Here is a 15,789-nt window from a genome sequence, read left to right as displayed (position 1 = left end):
GGCTTTGGATGTAGGAACTTTGACTTTGTAGTCTTCTTCTGAGTGTGTGTTTTGATCTTCCTTATCACCATGATAACTTTATATAGTGAATTTTCCCCCATTGTTTATTCATTTCCCCAGCTTAATAATTGACTTTTAAGTCTTTCTTAAGGTAGAGCTCTGCTTCCAGGTTGGAGGGTAAACTGTCTCAAGCTTCAACGATTTTGTGGAGTTGTTTTCAGAGATACTTCTAGGGACTTGTAAGGTTTCAGTTCTTCCAAGGTGGTATGATCTAAGGAGATGTTTTTATTACTCTCTTGGCCTGTGCCCTGGTCTTTGAGTGACCACAAGCCCTGGAATTGTGAGGAAGGTCCTCTTTCTACTGTGGCCACAAGCTCTGGTACGCTAATGTTCCTCCTTGCCCTGAGACTGCCACCCAGGACTGCAACCCGAATCCAAGTACGGGCAAAACAACAGAGTCCTGCCTCAATGCTAGTAAAGAGACCCTGTAATCTTCTTCTGAATTGTTCGACCCCTTTACTGTCTATGGGCTGAGCGCTCTGGAAGCCCCTGCTGTGGCTGTTGCTGGAGTGGGGCTATGCTGGTGGGGCCGGGGCTGTGCTGGTGCAGTCTGTGCTAGGCTACGTTCCACTTTCACCCTGGTGTGACGAACCTTTCCTGCTGACCTTCGAAGTTGTCTTTGGTGTCTGCAGGCTGAGAGGTCTGGAAACTGCCACTGCTGCCACTGATTCAATTGCCGTAAAGCCTGCTCCAGGTTTGCTAGGGCCCAGTTTGTGCTGGTAGCCTGTGCTGGACCATACTCCTCTCTCACCCTGATGCAACAGAACTTTCCTGCTGACCTTCCAAGTTGTCTTGGTCTGGAAACTTATTTCGGTTCATCTTTGTGTGGGTTCTGCTGCTCTAGAATTTGTTTAGAGTCATTTACAAAGGTATTTGGCGGGGTTTGGGGGAGAGCTCAGGCAAGTCTCTTGCCTTTATTCTGCCATCTTGGCTCCAATCTGTTTAAATGATTTTTCTGGAAGATCTCATGTTCTTCATCAATTATTCTTGATAATATTGTGTTGCTTGTATCTCTTAAATAGAGAACAATTTTGCATGTGATCATTAACTACTCTAACGCCATCATTAGAGTATTAACAATAACATGGTGCCTACTTTAAAATAGATTTTGCTCTTTGGTTTATTGTGTATACTGAAAGTACAGGAAAATAAAAGCCACTCAGATTGTCCAGATGATGAAGAGGGACTTTTTATATGTTCACAGCAGATGACTAAGCCGTGAATGTAGAACTGAATGAAAAATCTTTGTGCTACTCAATAAAGGAAACAAATGTTGCAATGTTTTCAGGATTATTATTCAATAATTATCAAATCAACATTGAATTGCTCTTTGCATACCAGGGACTTTTTGGTAGATTCGTTTTAGTCCTCAAACAACCTATTACTTTCTTGTATCTATAGATTTTTGAGTAATGCAAATTGTGAATACTTTCTGTAAAGTACATAAGCACCCAGTTGGTCTATTTTTCAGGGATCACTGTTGTTCTCATCTACAGTAATTATTATGTGATGCTTTCAGTTAAGGAAGATGGGATCAAGTTTTAGTGACAAGAGAAGCTGGTAAAGTGCTTTTTAAGCAATTCATGCACCATTGTGAGGCATCTGAGACAATAATTGAAGGACATTACCTCGCTCTCCTATTTTCAATATTTTTCCCAGAGAAGTTAAAGTTTTAGTCACCTCCCTTGATGTAACTTCTGTTGTTCATTATGTTGACAATCTACAAGCTTTCTGTTTCATGTTCGACCCAACTTATGATTTTGTGGTGTTAGACTTCTTTTAATCATGTGGATGGCCAGAAATTTTCTACATCCTCATTCATAGGCTCTCTTTCTTCTCTAATTTCTTTTTGCTTTTTGTGCTTCTATGATACAGTTTTTGATTGTAAATTATTTTTTTCTTCATTCTGCTTTGATTCCTCTTATTGCTTTAAACTTTTGTCTTTCATTTTAAATTATTGATGAAGAATATCAGTGATTTACAATATATCTTATTTTCTTTATTGCATTCTCTATTTTTCTTTTTCTTTTTCTAGCCTTTAATCAGTTGATATGATATTCAAGTTTTCTACTGCATGCTAGTTAGATATTAATGTCATCTCCTAATGTGTTTCCACAGGTCCTCAATAGTTTTCTCAAGTTGCTTCTCTGCTGGTAGTGTTTGACTTTCACCCCTAGAATTAATCCTGAATAGCTTGCCCATGATTAGTACCATGGCAATGGCTGCAACATATTCTGTCATATGCAAGTCCTGAAATGATTTTATACTCTCTGTCAAATATGTGTGAGAATGCCTTCATTTCATGTAGTAGTAGATAGTAGATAGTAATGTTTAAAATGTTCCTTTTTTGGTATAGTTCAAATATTCATTGGATTTGTGTCATTAAACTAAAAAAGAGGGGGCAGCTAGGTGGCACAGTGGATAGAGCACTAGCACTGAAGTCAGGAGGACCAGAGTTCAAATCTGACCTCAGACCAAACACTTGACACTAGCTATGTGACCCTGGGCAAGTCACTTAACCCCAATTGCCAAAAAAAAAAAACCAAGAAAAAAACCCCCAAAACCAACAAACAAACCCAAAAAAACAAACAAACTAAAAAAGAACTCTTTAATGTTACATTCCAAATCTGTTAATTTCATTTCTGAAACTATTTGAAACATAGGCATTATTTTTACTTTCTGTTTCACCATTATGTATTCACTTCTGGAGTTAGTATTAAGTAGAGATTTTCTATGCCTTCAGGTTCTTCATCTTTTCTCTCTTTAACTTTAAGAAACTCCTTAGTTCCTGCTCTTGTTCTATTTAATATGGATTTAGAAATGAAGTTATTTCTATGATTGTCCTACATTGATATGAAATGCGAAACTTAGAGCTGAGGTATAGCTGATAAAAATTGTATGAAGCTTTTGTCTATAACTGGGAAGAGCTGTTTCTTTTATTATAACACAATACTGGTACATAATAAAAGCATTCCATCTTCGGTACATTTCATGTATACTCCTGGTTTGCTCAACATAGTGGTCAGTGTCATATTCACCAAAATATCTCCACAAAGTCAAGTATTGGTATTTATCATTTGTTTGCATGTATCTTACCTTCTTTGGGCACTAGAACAGGAAAGAATATCACTTACTTTGCTGCTTTCCACATTAAGTTGATTATCATGATGGTTTCCAGTAGGGCCACCTTACAACCTGATGCCATTTCATCTACTTCTTAGATTCATGAGAACAGTTAAGCCAATAAAGGCAATAACCTAATAAGTGGTATTACCAGAACTCAATTGTCTTTCAAGGTTTCTTACAGGCCTTCATGACTACTACAAAGGTCTCGGAGCTCAGAGGACCTGCTATCCATTACCCTGTCTGATATTCATGTACTTTGACATTCTTCGTCCCCAAGACCTGTAACGGGTTGGACTTAGAAGAGGTTATTGTTGTTGTTGTTATTATTGTTTCATTGTAATCTTCTTTAATGAGAATCAGAAAGAATTGGCCTCAGGACAAATTGCTATCCTGCTAGCATTCTTTTTTGGGTTGTTGTTGAATGTTCCATGGCCTTTTGCACAAATGGATAAAGTACTTTTGTACCTGAATAAAATTATTAGTCTAGATCATAAACTCATCTGTTTCCATCAACAGATATGCACAATAGTCACTTTTTCTATGCTACTTTGCTGACCTAATAGTGGTTGAGTTCATGTAGATGTTTCATATTTGAGTCTTTCCTTGGATCTTAGTCATTTTTTAAAGGCTCTATCAGGAGATGAATAAATAGTGCAGTACCTTGCACATAGTAGGTGTTTAATAAATGTTCATTGACTCCCTGATTATGTATGCTCATTGACCAGCTCTTATGATTGTTTTGTAAAGTGATATCTGTTTATTTCAAAAATATTTCTGTAAGTTTTTGACCTGTTCTTCATATTCTCTAAAAATGTCTATCAATCCCCTTCCTTCTTTTGGTGAGGAAAAATTTTCATCTTATTGTAGTTGCCTTAGAAGAGTGGACTCTATGTTTTGTTAATATCGTATAAATTTTCTTTAGGATAGTTTCCATGTCTATTACAATCCATTTTACAGTCTGATAATATATGTGAAGTTGATTATTATATGAGGACTAATTATTTAAAATATATTTTCCTATTCAACTTTGATTTCAGGATGCCCAAGTCTCTCATATTCAGTAACTGCCTTTTCTTTAATGTTTTTATATTTGATATGTTTTGCCTGGAAGAAACAAAATTATTTATAGATATTGCCTTCATCCATGGATTCAATATGACCTTGCATTCTAGTCTTAAGTCTCCATCTTTCGTTGGTGTATGTCAGAGACCTTATGGTCAAGTCCAAATGACTTTTAAAGATCATTTGAAAAAAAATTCCACGAGATAAAAAACTTTTAATGTGTGTTTTTTCCCCCATATTGGAGCCATATGACTTTGTGGCTTCCATATATATTAAGTAATTAATATGATGTATTAATTTCATTTCCTCTTTACTTTGGAAGTCATACTTAGTTCTATTTAGAAAGATGATAATGGATTTAAGGCTACACAGAACCACAATGGGCTTAAACCATCTCCCTGAAAAATATCACATTTTATATTAATTATTCTTGACATTTTTGTGTTAGTGCAATAGCTTTCTCTATGGAAATCAAATACTTTATTATTCTCATTCTACTTGGACATATTTTATTTATTTACAATATATGAATAAGTCACGAGTGAGGAACTGAATCAACAGCTTTGTGATAATCAACAAAGGAAGTATAAGTATTATAGCTGCTTTTGGGTAGCTTATTCAATAATTATTGAATTCATTAGTTGTTCTTTATTCTTGGCATACCTTTTCCCCTCCTCATCCAATATATTGTTTTATTTAAATATTTATTATTTATATTGTTATTATGCATATCATAAGTAACATCATATATAATAATATTATTTAAAATAGCAACAATAATATTATAATTTTTCTCTTGTATCCTTCATAGCACCTAGGATGATACTTGGACCCAATAGACATTGAGTCAATGTCTCAAGATTGAAATTCTCTAAAATGTGCATTTTCTTGTAGAATGACAGTGTTAACGAATGAAGAAAACATGAGAACCATAGGAGGTAAAGGTAAGGTCTTAATGAATGTCACACAGGTATTCATTGGCAGAACCTGGATTTAAACACAGGTTCTTTGGTTCCAAATTTCGTATTTTCTCTAGTGATAGTATGTTCTGTAGCTAAGATGTTTGGGCAATGGATGCTTCCTTTTCCTTTTGAATGTGTTGATAGGTAGATACAACTCGTATCAACAATGTCCACTATTGGTTGGATTGTAGTTTTCTGGTTAGATATGAAAAAGAAATGATATTGACATGGTATATAGGAAATAGTTTCTGAAAAAAAGTAAAGATGAATGACCACATATCAAGGCCATTTTAGACAGGATTGATGCTTTGAATAAGTCTTGAGATAGATGAACTATAGTTCATAGAGGATCACTATATTGAGAATGGGAAAGAAACTTGGAGATCATCTAGCCTATTCCTCTCATTTTACAAATATGGAAACTAAGGTCTATTGAGAAGTGATTCCCTCACAGGTAGTAAATGTCAAAGTAAAGATATAATTAGTAGTTTTAATTGTACAATTGTGTGAATCTGTGAATAAGAGAGGGAACAAAAGATGGAGACTGAATAGAATCAAAGTAAGGGATTAGATAGTTAATTTTATTACATTATGATTAGCATGAAAAAATACTACCCTGGTTAGAGATGTGATTCAAGTTATGTGCCTTTATTTTCCCATGTGATTTTTGCCATCATTTTATAAAACATTTGCTAATAATGTTCCTTAGATAGGTATGTTTTTTTGAGAAGGATCTGTGGAGAGAACCTATAAGAATGGAATATGTGTGTAACTGTTTAGCCCCCAGTCAGTGGGTTATCAGTGTGTAGAGGAAACCCACAATAACAGGGCCTCTTTACTCATATATGGTGCTATTTGGGGCTGATGATCCCATTGGCTGTTTGGCTGCACTAATGACAGATGAAACCGTCTGATAATTTCTGTAAAGGGAATTGGGGTTTCCAATGGCCTCTACTGTGAAGCCGTTGTTAGTATTTGTATCTGTGCATTTGTTTCCCAGAATGTAATTTTCACTCATCACCCCCAGTGAAGTCTGTTAGAATCTGACAAAGTAAACAGAGTAGGTCAGGTGGGCCATGAAAGTGGTTCTCCATATGCTGGGACTTGGGCCTTTCCTCCTTGCTCTCTGGAGAGTTTCTGTTGGTAAGTGTCTTCTTTATGGAGCATGTTGTTTATACCTCTTGAATCCCTTTTTTGTGTATTTTTATGTTTTATAGCTATTTGTGTATGGAGTCTATCCCCTTACAAGTTGGGAGACTTGTTAGAGTAGGGATTCAGTCTTATTTATTGCATATCATTCTCAGACCCCCACCTCCCCACCTAATATTATCTGGTGGTAAATGCTTAATTCATATTTGTTGAATTGAATGGAATTCACTGGTTCCAGTTCTATTTCCAGCATTCTTGTTGAGATCCAAAGGATACCTTGCAGAAATCTAAAAAGCAGTCTCTGAACACATTCTGCATTTTCTTTCTTCTGAGTCTTTGATCTTGAAGTCTCTTCCCATGAAATTGATACTAAAGTTCTGCTGATCTTGTTTTGCATTGCTTTGTATGTATTTTTCCATATTTCCTTGTATTCTTCTTGTCACTCCTAAAATATTTCCTTACTTTAATATACTACTACTTACTCAACTCCTTGCCTACTCTTGGACATAAAATCTATTTCTTGTCTTTCACCATCAAAAATAAACTCTGAGTATATATAAATATATACATTTTTTTATGATATCTTTAGAATAAAATCCCACATTGGTTTCTATGATCGTAAGCTGTTACAGCTGAAATGGAACCTTATACATCATCTAGTATAACTGTACTTTATAGATAAAGAAAACAAGGCCCAGAGGAGTTAAAAGACTTGTCCAAGGTCTTGCAGGTAGTGATGGAGGTAGGATTTGAACTCAGGTCTTTGACTGCAAGAGTATTTATTTTATTATATATCTTTGTGATTCTAATTGCACACTGCCAGATTGTGCTTTAAAGAGTAAATATTAGTCTATAGTCCCACCAACAATATTATACATAATCTGTATTCCCATAGCTCCACCTACATTGGATTTTATTTTTGTTTTTAAATTTGTTCTTTTGGCTAAATTAGTGAAATATAATATCTTAATCAAGTCTTATTCCAGTGTCTCATGGTGGCTTGGAGGTGAACCTATGTTCTTGAAGATTATGATAGTGGATTTCATTTTGGCAGACCCTACCAAACTACAAAGACCTTCAGTGTGGGCTTGATGGTGGACAATATGTACATTAATTATCTGAGGATCAGAATAGCTAAGTTCTAAGAAGGTCATTACCAGTTTGCCTACAGAGTTATACATTTTTTTTCCATAACAGCAACTTATGAAGATTACCTCAGTATTGAAAAGCTGTGTTCTTTTTCAGTGAAAGGAAGACCTGATCCAACAAAATCCTTGATACTTTAAGTACTGATATATAAGGGGCATCTTAGGATTACCTTATTTTTTCTGATTATTAGAGAATTTAAACATTTTAAAAACTATTTATTACCAATTTGTACTTTATTTAAATAATTACATATTTATACCCCTTGACTATTTTTTCCCTTTCGAGGGTATGGGAATGGGAGAGAGATGCCAGGCCTTTAAATATTTTGCCAGATGCTTAATGCCAGACCATTAAATATTTTTCCCCAATATGTTTTTTCTCCTTATTTCAAATATTTTCTTTTTGTCATGGAAAATTCCATGTCTTTCCAAAAATGGAATTTAGTCGTTTTGTCATCAAGAATTTCTTCTTTTGGTCCATGATAAACATTTTTTCCATAACAAAATCAAATATATCATTCTCTTTTTTTCTTTATGTGTTATTGTTTTGTATTAGATCACTGGTTGAGTTTTAATTTGTTGTAACCTAAGTGTGAAATATAGATTTAAACCCACATTTTACTATAGAGCTATCCAATTTTCCCCTAATTTCAGTCCCCGTTGTGTTGTAGTCATGAATTTATCAAACTCTGGACTCCCATACGTTAAAGTCAATTGGCATACTTTCATTGTGCTAGTTCTCTATTTTTTTTACCCTATATAATAAAAATTTAAAAATTTACTGCTTTATGATAACATTTGGATATCTGGTCAAGAGAGTACTCCTTCAAAAATATTCTTCAGAGTCCTTGATATTCTTTCCTTTCTAATTTTCCTTTTGAATTTAGTGATGATTTTGTTCAATTGAATGAAATAGCCTATCAGTATTTTTATTGGTATTCCATTAAATTTATCAACTAACTTGGTGAGTGTTAACATATTCCCCCTATGTTTGCTTGACCTAACTATTCCCTCCATTTGTTAAGTTCTTTTTTTGGTTTTTGCCACAATTGTTTGGGAATTGTTTTTGTAGAAGTCTTGCATATCTCTTGATTAGCTAGCACCCAAATATTAAATTTTGTTGTTTTTGCAAAAAGAAAAGCTCCAGAGATCTTTCATGGATTTTTGATGGAAAATCAGAGGACTTTACATTCATAAAATTGCTTATATATGAATTAGTTTTTTCCTGAGTGCCTTGAGTTTTCTGGTTATAGAATCATGTTATTTTAAAGTGAGTGTATTTTATCTCGGCTGTCCATGTTTATTGCTTTAATTTCCTCTGATTCCTATGCCGATTCCACTTTGACCATTTCTTCTAATATGGGTGGTAGTACTGGATAGCCCTACTTTAAACTTGAATTTAGTAAAATGCTTCTAATATTTCTCACTTTTAAGTAATTTTAGCTCATAATTTTAAATGTATAATTCTTATCATATTAAGGAGAACTCTTTCTTTTCCTATTTTTTTTAAACATAAATGAGCACATATTTTATCAAGGACTTTTGTTGTATCTAATAATATTTTCATGTGCACTGTTTTTCTTCTGCTTGATTTTTTTATATCATTCCTTTTTCTGATTTTAAACAAATGCTTCCCTAGTACTTACACAGTGCTTGGGATGTAATGAATACTTAATAAATGCTTTTTTTTTGGCTGACTGACTCTTACATTACTCTTTGTCATAATTAGTATTTTGAGGGGATTGGAGTACAATTTTATGTTATTTATAAGCACTTTATTTAGTATCTTTGCATGGTTCAAATGCAAGATATTTCTACCTACATGACCTTTGGCAGCTCATTTTTTTTTCATTGCTTAGTAAAATGTCTAACACATAGTAAGGGGTTGTTATTCAGTCATTTCCAGTAATGTTCAATTCTTCACAACCCCATTTGGGGTTTAATTGGAGTGGTTTGCCATTTCCTTCTCCAGTTCATTTCACAGATGAGAAAACTGAGGTAAACAGGGTTAAATGACTTGCCCAGAGTCATACAGCTTGTAAATGTTTGAGGCTAGATTTGAACTGAGGTCTTTCTGGTTCCAGGCTGGGCACTCTATCCACTGTACCACCTACCTGCTCCAAACAAGGGTTTACCAAGTGCTTATTGAGTGATTGATTAAAACAAATAGAATCTATTTGTGGATTTATCTGATCCTGGTGCATTTTTATAGGATTGATCTTAAATAGCCTGGTATTTATCCTTCTGAGACTAGTCTATTTATGTTTTCCACTTTTTGGTTTTATAACTTTTTAAACTAACCTATAAATGATCAATCGTTTCTTTTAGATTCTAAAATTTATTAGTGGAAAATAGGTAGAAATCTTTGATAACTTTTAAAAAATGACTTTTGCCCTTGTGATCATAACTTTCTCATTCCCAAACTTGGTAATATGGATTTTATTTAATTTTAACTAGCTTTTCTTACTAGATCTTGCTTTTATTTACCACTTCAATTGTTTTCTTAATTTAAATCATATTAGTCTCAGGTATTATCTGAGGTAGAAGCAGGCAAGTGACACAATGAATAGAATGCTGAATTTGGCATTAAGCTCTTATTAATTGTGTGACTCTGGGCAAGTCATTTAACATTCTTCCTGTCTTAGTTGCTTTATTTGTAAAATGGGAATGACAATAGCCTTAGCACCCAAGGCTATAGTGAGATTATACTTGGAAGGTACTTTGCAAATCTTAAAGTGATATATGAATGTTAGCTATTATGATTATTATTTTCATCTTTTTCTCTTTTTCTGTTGTTGCTTTATTCCTTTCTTAAGTTTTTACAATGAAAAATCAAGTTATTGATTTTAAAAGACCATATAGGATTCTCTGCTGTAAAATTACCTCTAAGTATTGCCTTGATTTCATCCTACAGATTTGGAAATGTAGCTCATCTATTTTCATTGTCTTTGATTTAATCTCCTATATTTATAATTTATTTTTTCACCCAGGCATTATTTAATTAATTGTTCTTTTAGGATTTTTTTACTGGTTTTTTTCTTTTACTCATGATATTATTTACTACCAACTTTATTGATTATTATTTATAAAACTAGAATACAAAATCCATTTTTTCTATATTTACCTATGTCTTCTTCATGACCAAGGACATGATCATTTCTGCGCACATTTCATTTATCCTTGAAAAGTGTATATTTGTTTTTTTACATTAAATTCTCTCCATGTATCTATCAGATCTATGTTTAAAAATACTCTTTCAAGCTCTGTAATTTCACTAATCTTTTGTTGGGTTTATCTTATTTTTGTAATAATGTGTTAGTTTCCCACTAATATTGTTTTTGATGTATTTAGTTTTGTAAGTTCTTGAGCTTTTCACTGGTTAATATCACTACAGAATTATTAGTTGCATATTTTAATACTCCAAAGGATCTCTGTTCTTATCTCTATGCACATTCCCTCCATTTGTGAGTACTATGGGCATCCCCTTTCCATTTGTGATGAAGATCATGACAACCTATCATATGAAACTCTCATCTATGCCATAGATGATATTTCCAATCCAATGTTCAATGTCTTGAAATCTCTTGACATCAAAAGGATGCTAAAAGAATACATGAACTATTCTCTTTTCCCGACTATATGATTGCCTCATTTTCTTTTTTATGGCACATTTCTTTAATGATATCCTTTATACCACTATTTTGCATAATTTTTGCAGTATTTTGCAGGAATTAGAGGGCCTGGCTTAACATCCTTGGTTTGCCACTTGCTACCTCTGTGCACCGGGGCAATTTAGAATCTTTGTGAGTCTCAATTTATAAAATAAGGGGGCTAAACTAGATGACCTTTTAAGGGGCTTTCCAGTTCTAAATCTATGATCCCATGATTATTCTATAATTTCCATTGCTCTCAGAGTGAGACTAAACTTTAATGATCAGGAGGCAATACTATTCCATGACTTGTGCCATCTAATGTTATCCAAAAATTTGGTGTCAAAGTGATAGGTCAAATTAGTGGTTTAATTCATTTGTTATTAATAATCAAGAGGTCATCAAAGAAGGTTATTTCTTTTCTTAAATCTTTCAAGGGACATTATTTAGCTAGATACTTGGGTTCATTAAAATAATTGTGTAATTTTCCAAACTTGATTTCCTTTTCTGATGTGAAAGACTCAGGTGATTATTTATTTTGAGTGTGTATCTAAAATATACATACTAACACATAATGTAGTTTTTTATCCAACTACATATCACTGTCTTGATAATTCTTCATCCACTTAGTTTTTCTTGTGTGGATGATAGAATTAAACTTTTGAATGATTATGATTTTATGTGAGTTGGGTGCTGAATGTAATTCTCAAACAAGAATTTCTGAAAGTCCCTGTCATCTATATGGAATTCCTCTTTGACTCAGGCTCTGTATTAGATCTTTTCTGTGACAGTGGCTAATGTCTATGGCAAGCATAGATATTCCTATTTATTTATTATTAATAATCACAAGGTCATCAAACAAGATTATTTCTATATATCTTTCAAGAGACCTTGTATATTTATCTAACTTTCAGGAACATTGTTGATTAATTGCTTAATTCCATTCAGTAATTAGGGGAAAAGGTAAGGTTGTGGGGAGGCACCAGGAAAGGCCTCTGTGCAAGGCTCTGAAAATATAAATAGAAAAAGTGAGGATAGTTCCTGCAGTTCCCACATACAAGTTCATAGACTCCAGATTAAGAACACCTGCGGGCTAACAAAATACTAACTAAACTGCTCTCTTCCAACAAGATTTCTTCCATGAATATGTCAAATTTATGTATTATTCTTTGAAAAATATAAAAGCAGAAATAATTTTCTTTGGTGACCCTCAGATAATTCATAGCAAGTGAGGCATAAAACAGGGTAATATATGCTCACTTATATTGTGAGTCTTGCACTCAAGGGTTTCACATGATACTTAGAGGAAAAAACATAAAAGAGAGTTCAGTTGGCAACTGTAGGACAGATGACAAGGCCCACAGCTTCCTAGGTCAGATGACCATGATGGAGTACTGCAGGGTGGAGAGGCAAGTTACATGGAAAGGTTTGGATGACCTTAGGAGGCAGTGGCAGGGTAGATGGCAAAGTCTGATGTTCCTCCACCCAATTGGAAGGAATAGAGCTATTGACTCCAATCTCATCCAAGTTCTGGGACCAGTCAAGTAGCCCTATAGAAAGCAACAAGTGAGAGTGCCTCCAATAGGGATGAGTCTTCCCACTGTCTGGCCAACCCAGATAGGTTCTGTGATGACCAGGAGCCAGGACATGGGTAAGGGGAGAAAACAAGGGTACTCCTGGGGTGGCCAGTATTCCTGCAGCCTGGACCATCCTGAACTTGTCACAGAAAGTCTTGGGGTTAAGGCAGGGTGAGTCCCTGCCCCTAAGAAACTAAGATTCTCTTGAGTGGAAGATCATTTACACAGAGAAGCAAATGCAATATATATATATATAGCATATAATTTATATATAATTTATTATATATAAATATAATATAATATAAATGTATATAATTTATTTTGTATATATGAAATATGTGTGTTTGTATACCTATATATACCTATACATACATATATACATATACATATACATAAAGAGAAAGAGTCTGGCATAGTGGATAAAGAGCTAGCCTTGGAACCAGGATGGATGTAGATTCAAATCTTGCCTTTGATACTATTGCCTGTTTGACCCTGGGCAAATCACTTAACTTTTCATTGCCCCAGGTATCTCTTTAAGATTATAAGTTTTAGAAAAGGTGTTGACTTGCTTTTGTAGAAAATGTTTCCTCATTATTGTTCAATCATTTCAGTCTGTGTCTGATTCTTTATGACCCCATTTGGGGTTTTTGTGGCAAAGATATGGGAGCAGTTTGCCATTTCCTTCTCTAACTAATTTGACAGATGAGGAAACTGAGGCAAAGAGAGTCAGGTGACTGGCCCAGGGTCACACAGCTAGTAAGTACCTGAGGCCAGATTTGAACTCAGGAAGATGAATCTTCCTAACTTTCGTCTTGGCATTCTATAGGATGCATCACCTAGCTGCTGTTTCCTCATTAGACATTCTTCATTATCAATGAGTTCTGATCTCATCCATCTCAAATCCAGGTGACAGTTGATCTGGGTCTTAATGGGAGTCAGACATTCCAGAAGAGATAAGGAACAAGAACTTTCCTGGCATGGGGAATAGATTGTTCAAAGGCATGGAGATGGGAGAGAGAGCACTATGTCTCTTGAACTAAAGTAGTCTAGTTTGGCTAGATGTCTATGAGATGGAATGGTTTAGAGCCATATTGGGAAGGGTATTAAGTGCCAGAGATATTTCTATTTTTTTATTTTATCCTAGAAAAAAATAACACATAATAGACTGGATGATGACTCGTTGGGGATGTTGTCAGAGAATTCTTATTCATGTATTTTAGAAGACATAGCATCTGAAGTCTACTCTAACTCTGAGATTCTGTGATTTCATGAAGGGGAGGGAGGGAAAGGATAGGAGGAAAACATAAGAGGAGGACAGGAATATATTGAGTTATGGACAGAGGAGATGAAGTCAAATGAGAGGAAGACCAAGTCACAGAAATAGGAGATGGGGTCAGACAGACAAGAGATTACATTATAGTAGAAGGTGGAGGAGGCAATAGGGTCATAGGAGAAAAGGCTAGGGAGACCAAGGGGACTGGGCAGCAGAGGTTCTTGTGACTAGGTCATAGTTCTAGCTACCCTTTCCTCTTGCTGTTGCATGGGTGTTATCAGCTCTAGGAGGCAGCATGCTAAATTTGACAGAATAATAGGGGGAGTACTCGTGTAATTGTCTGGCTCTTTTCTAAAAGGATGATCTCAGAATCCGGGAGCCTGAGGCTTAATCCTTTTCACCACTTTACCCCGCCCTCATCTGTAGGAATATAACTTGGTCCCCTTCAGTCTCTTCACTGATCTGGCCTAGACCTGGAGCTTGGATTTCACTAAAGGCTGAATGGAACTAAGACAGCTCTTGGTCTCACCATATGCATGGAAACCCTTTTTCATTGGTACTCTGAGTTAGATCTGCTCCTTGACAGTGGTGAGGTTTTACAACTATGGTGAACATATATTGCCTTGTGTTATGCTTCATTTACTATTGCTAATCAGAGTATCACCAAAGAAAATTGCTTCTGCTTTTACATCTTTTAAAGAATATTGCATGAATTTGACATATTCATGGAAGAGATGTTGTTGGAAGAGAGCAGTTTGGTTGGTATTTTGTTTGCCTTCAGGTGTTCTTAACCTGGGGTCTGTGAACTTGTTTTTAAAAATATTTATTTTATGTCTTTAAAAACATTATTCTGAGAAGATGTTCATAGGCTTCTCCAGACTTCCATTAAGCAAATAAAAATAATAAAGCCCTTAGCATAGAAAATCATAGTTATATGTTATATATTATACATACATATATATATACACACACACATACATATAAGATACTTTTAAGTTAATCCGTCCCACCTACTACTTTCTCTATCTTGCCATTGAGCAAATTAAAAAAAAATGCCCTTAATACAGAACTGCAAAACAAATTCTCACATTAACCACATCTGAAAATGTTTATCTCTTTCTGCATTTAGAGCTCCTCGTCTTTCTATCTAGAGGTGAGTGGCATTTTAAGCATCATTTTTTTGGACTCTTGCTTTATTATTGCTTTGCTATGGACTTTAAAAGTTGTTTTTCTCTATAATGTTACCATATAAATTGTTCTCCCAAGGGTGCTCACTTTGCTCTGCCTCTTTTCACAGAGGTTTTCCCAGTTTCTTCTGAAATTTATAACCTTCTGGAATTATTTCCAAATGCTTTCCAGAATGGCTGAATCAATTCACAGTTCCATCAGTAGTATACTAGTGTGCTTGTTTTCCTACAGATCCTTCAGTATTTGTCATTCTACTCTCTTGTTATCTTTGCCAGTCTAATGGGTCTGTGGTAGAACCTCACAGGTGGTTTATTTGAATTTCTCCAATTAGTCATGATTTAGAACATTATTTGGTATGGTTGTTGATAGCTTGTATCTTTTCACTTGAAAATTGACTATTCTTGATATTACCACATTGATTCTTTTTTTTAAGGTTTAACCTGCTTTATTAACATTTTCTCCATCATTTTCTTAAATCTAGACCATCAACAAAACAACAAATCAAGCTCTTGAGTTATAGTATCAGATTTCTTAGATGTAAATGTGCACACTGAAAATTTAACTATGAGCACACCCCTGCCCGTTCCTTTTTTT

General features: G+C 34.6%; 1 protein-coding gene across 3 annotated transcripts in view; it reads left to right on the top strand.

The window, feature by feature from the left end:
* Window positions 1-6,227: 6,227 nt before the first annotated feature.
* The window catches only part of LOC114031640 (scavenger receptor cysteine-rich domain-containing protein SCART1-like), a 52,750-nt gene continuing 43,188 nt past the window's right edge, over window positions 6,228-15,789 (top strand). For all 3 annotated transcript variants that reach the window (XM_027846774.1, XM_027846773.1, XM_027846772.1), the window contains exon 1: window positions 6,228-6,353. In XM_027846774.1, the coding sequence (XP_027702575.1) occupies window positions 6,287-6,353 (67 nt within the window). In that variant the 5' untranslated portion in view covers window positions 6,228-6,286. The remainder of the gene's footprint in view (window positions 6,354-15,789) is intronic.

Source organism: Vombatus ursinus, unplaced genomic scaffold (assembly GCF_900497805.2).
Source record: "Vombatus ursinus unplaced genomic scaffold, bare-nosed wombat genome assembly UNPS02015199.1, whole genome shotgun sequence".
Classification (NCBI taxonomy): domain Eukaryota; kingdom Metazoa; phylum Chordata; class Mammalia; order Diprotodontia; family Vombatidae; genus Vombatus; species Vombatus ursinus.
The sequence above is the reverse complement of the archived record's forward strand: the minus strand, read 5'-3'. Positions and strand labels throughout refer to the sequence as shown.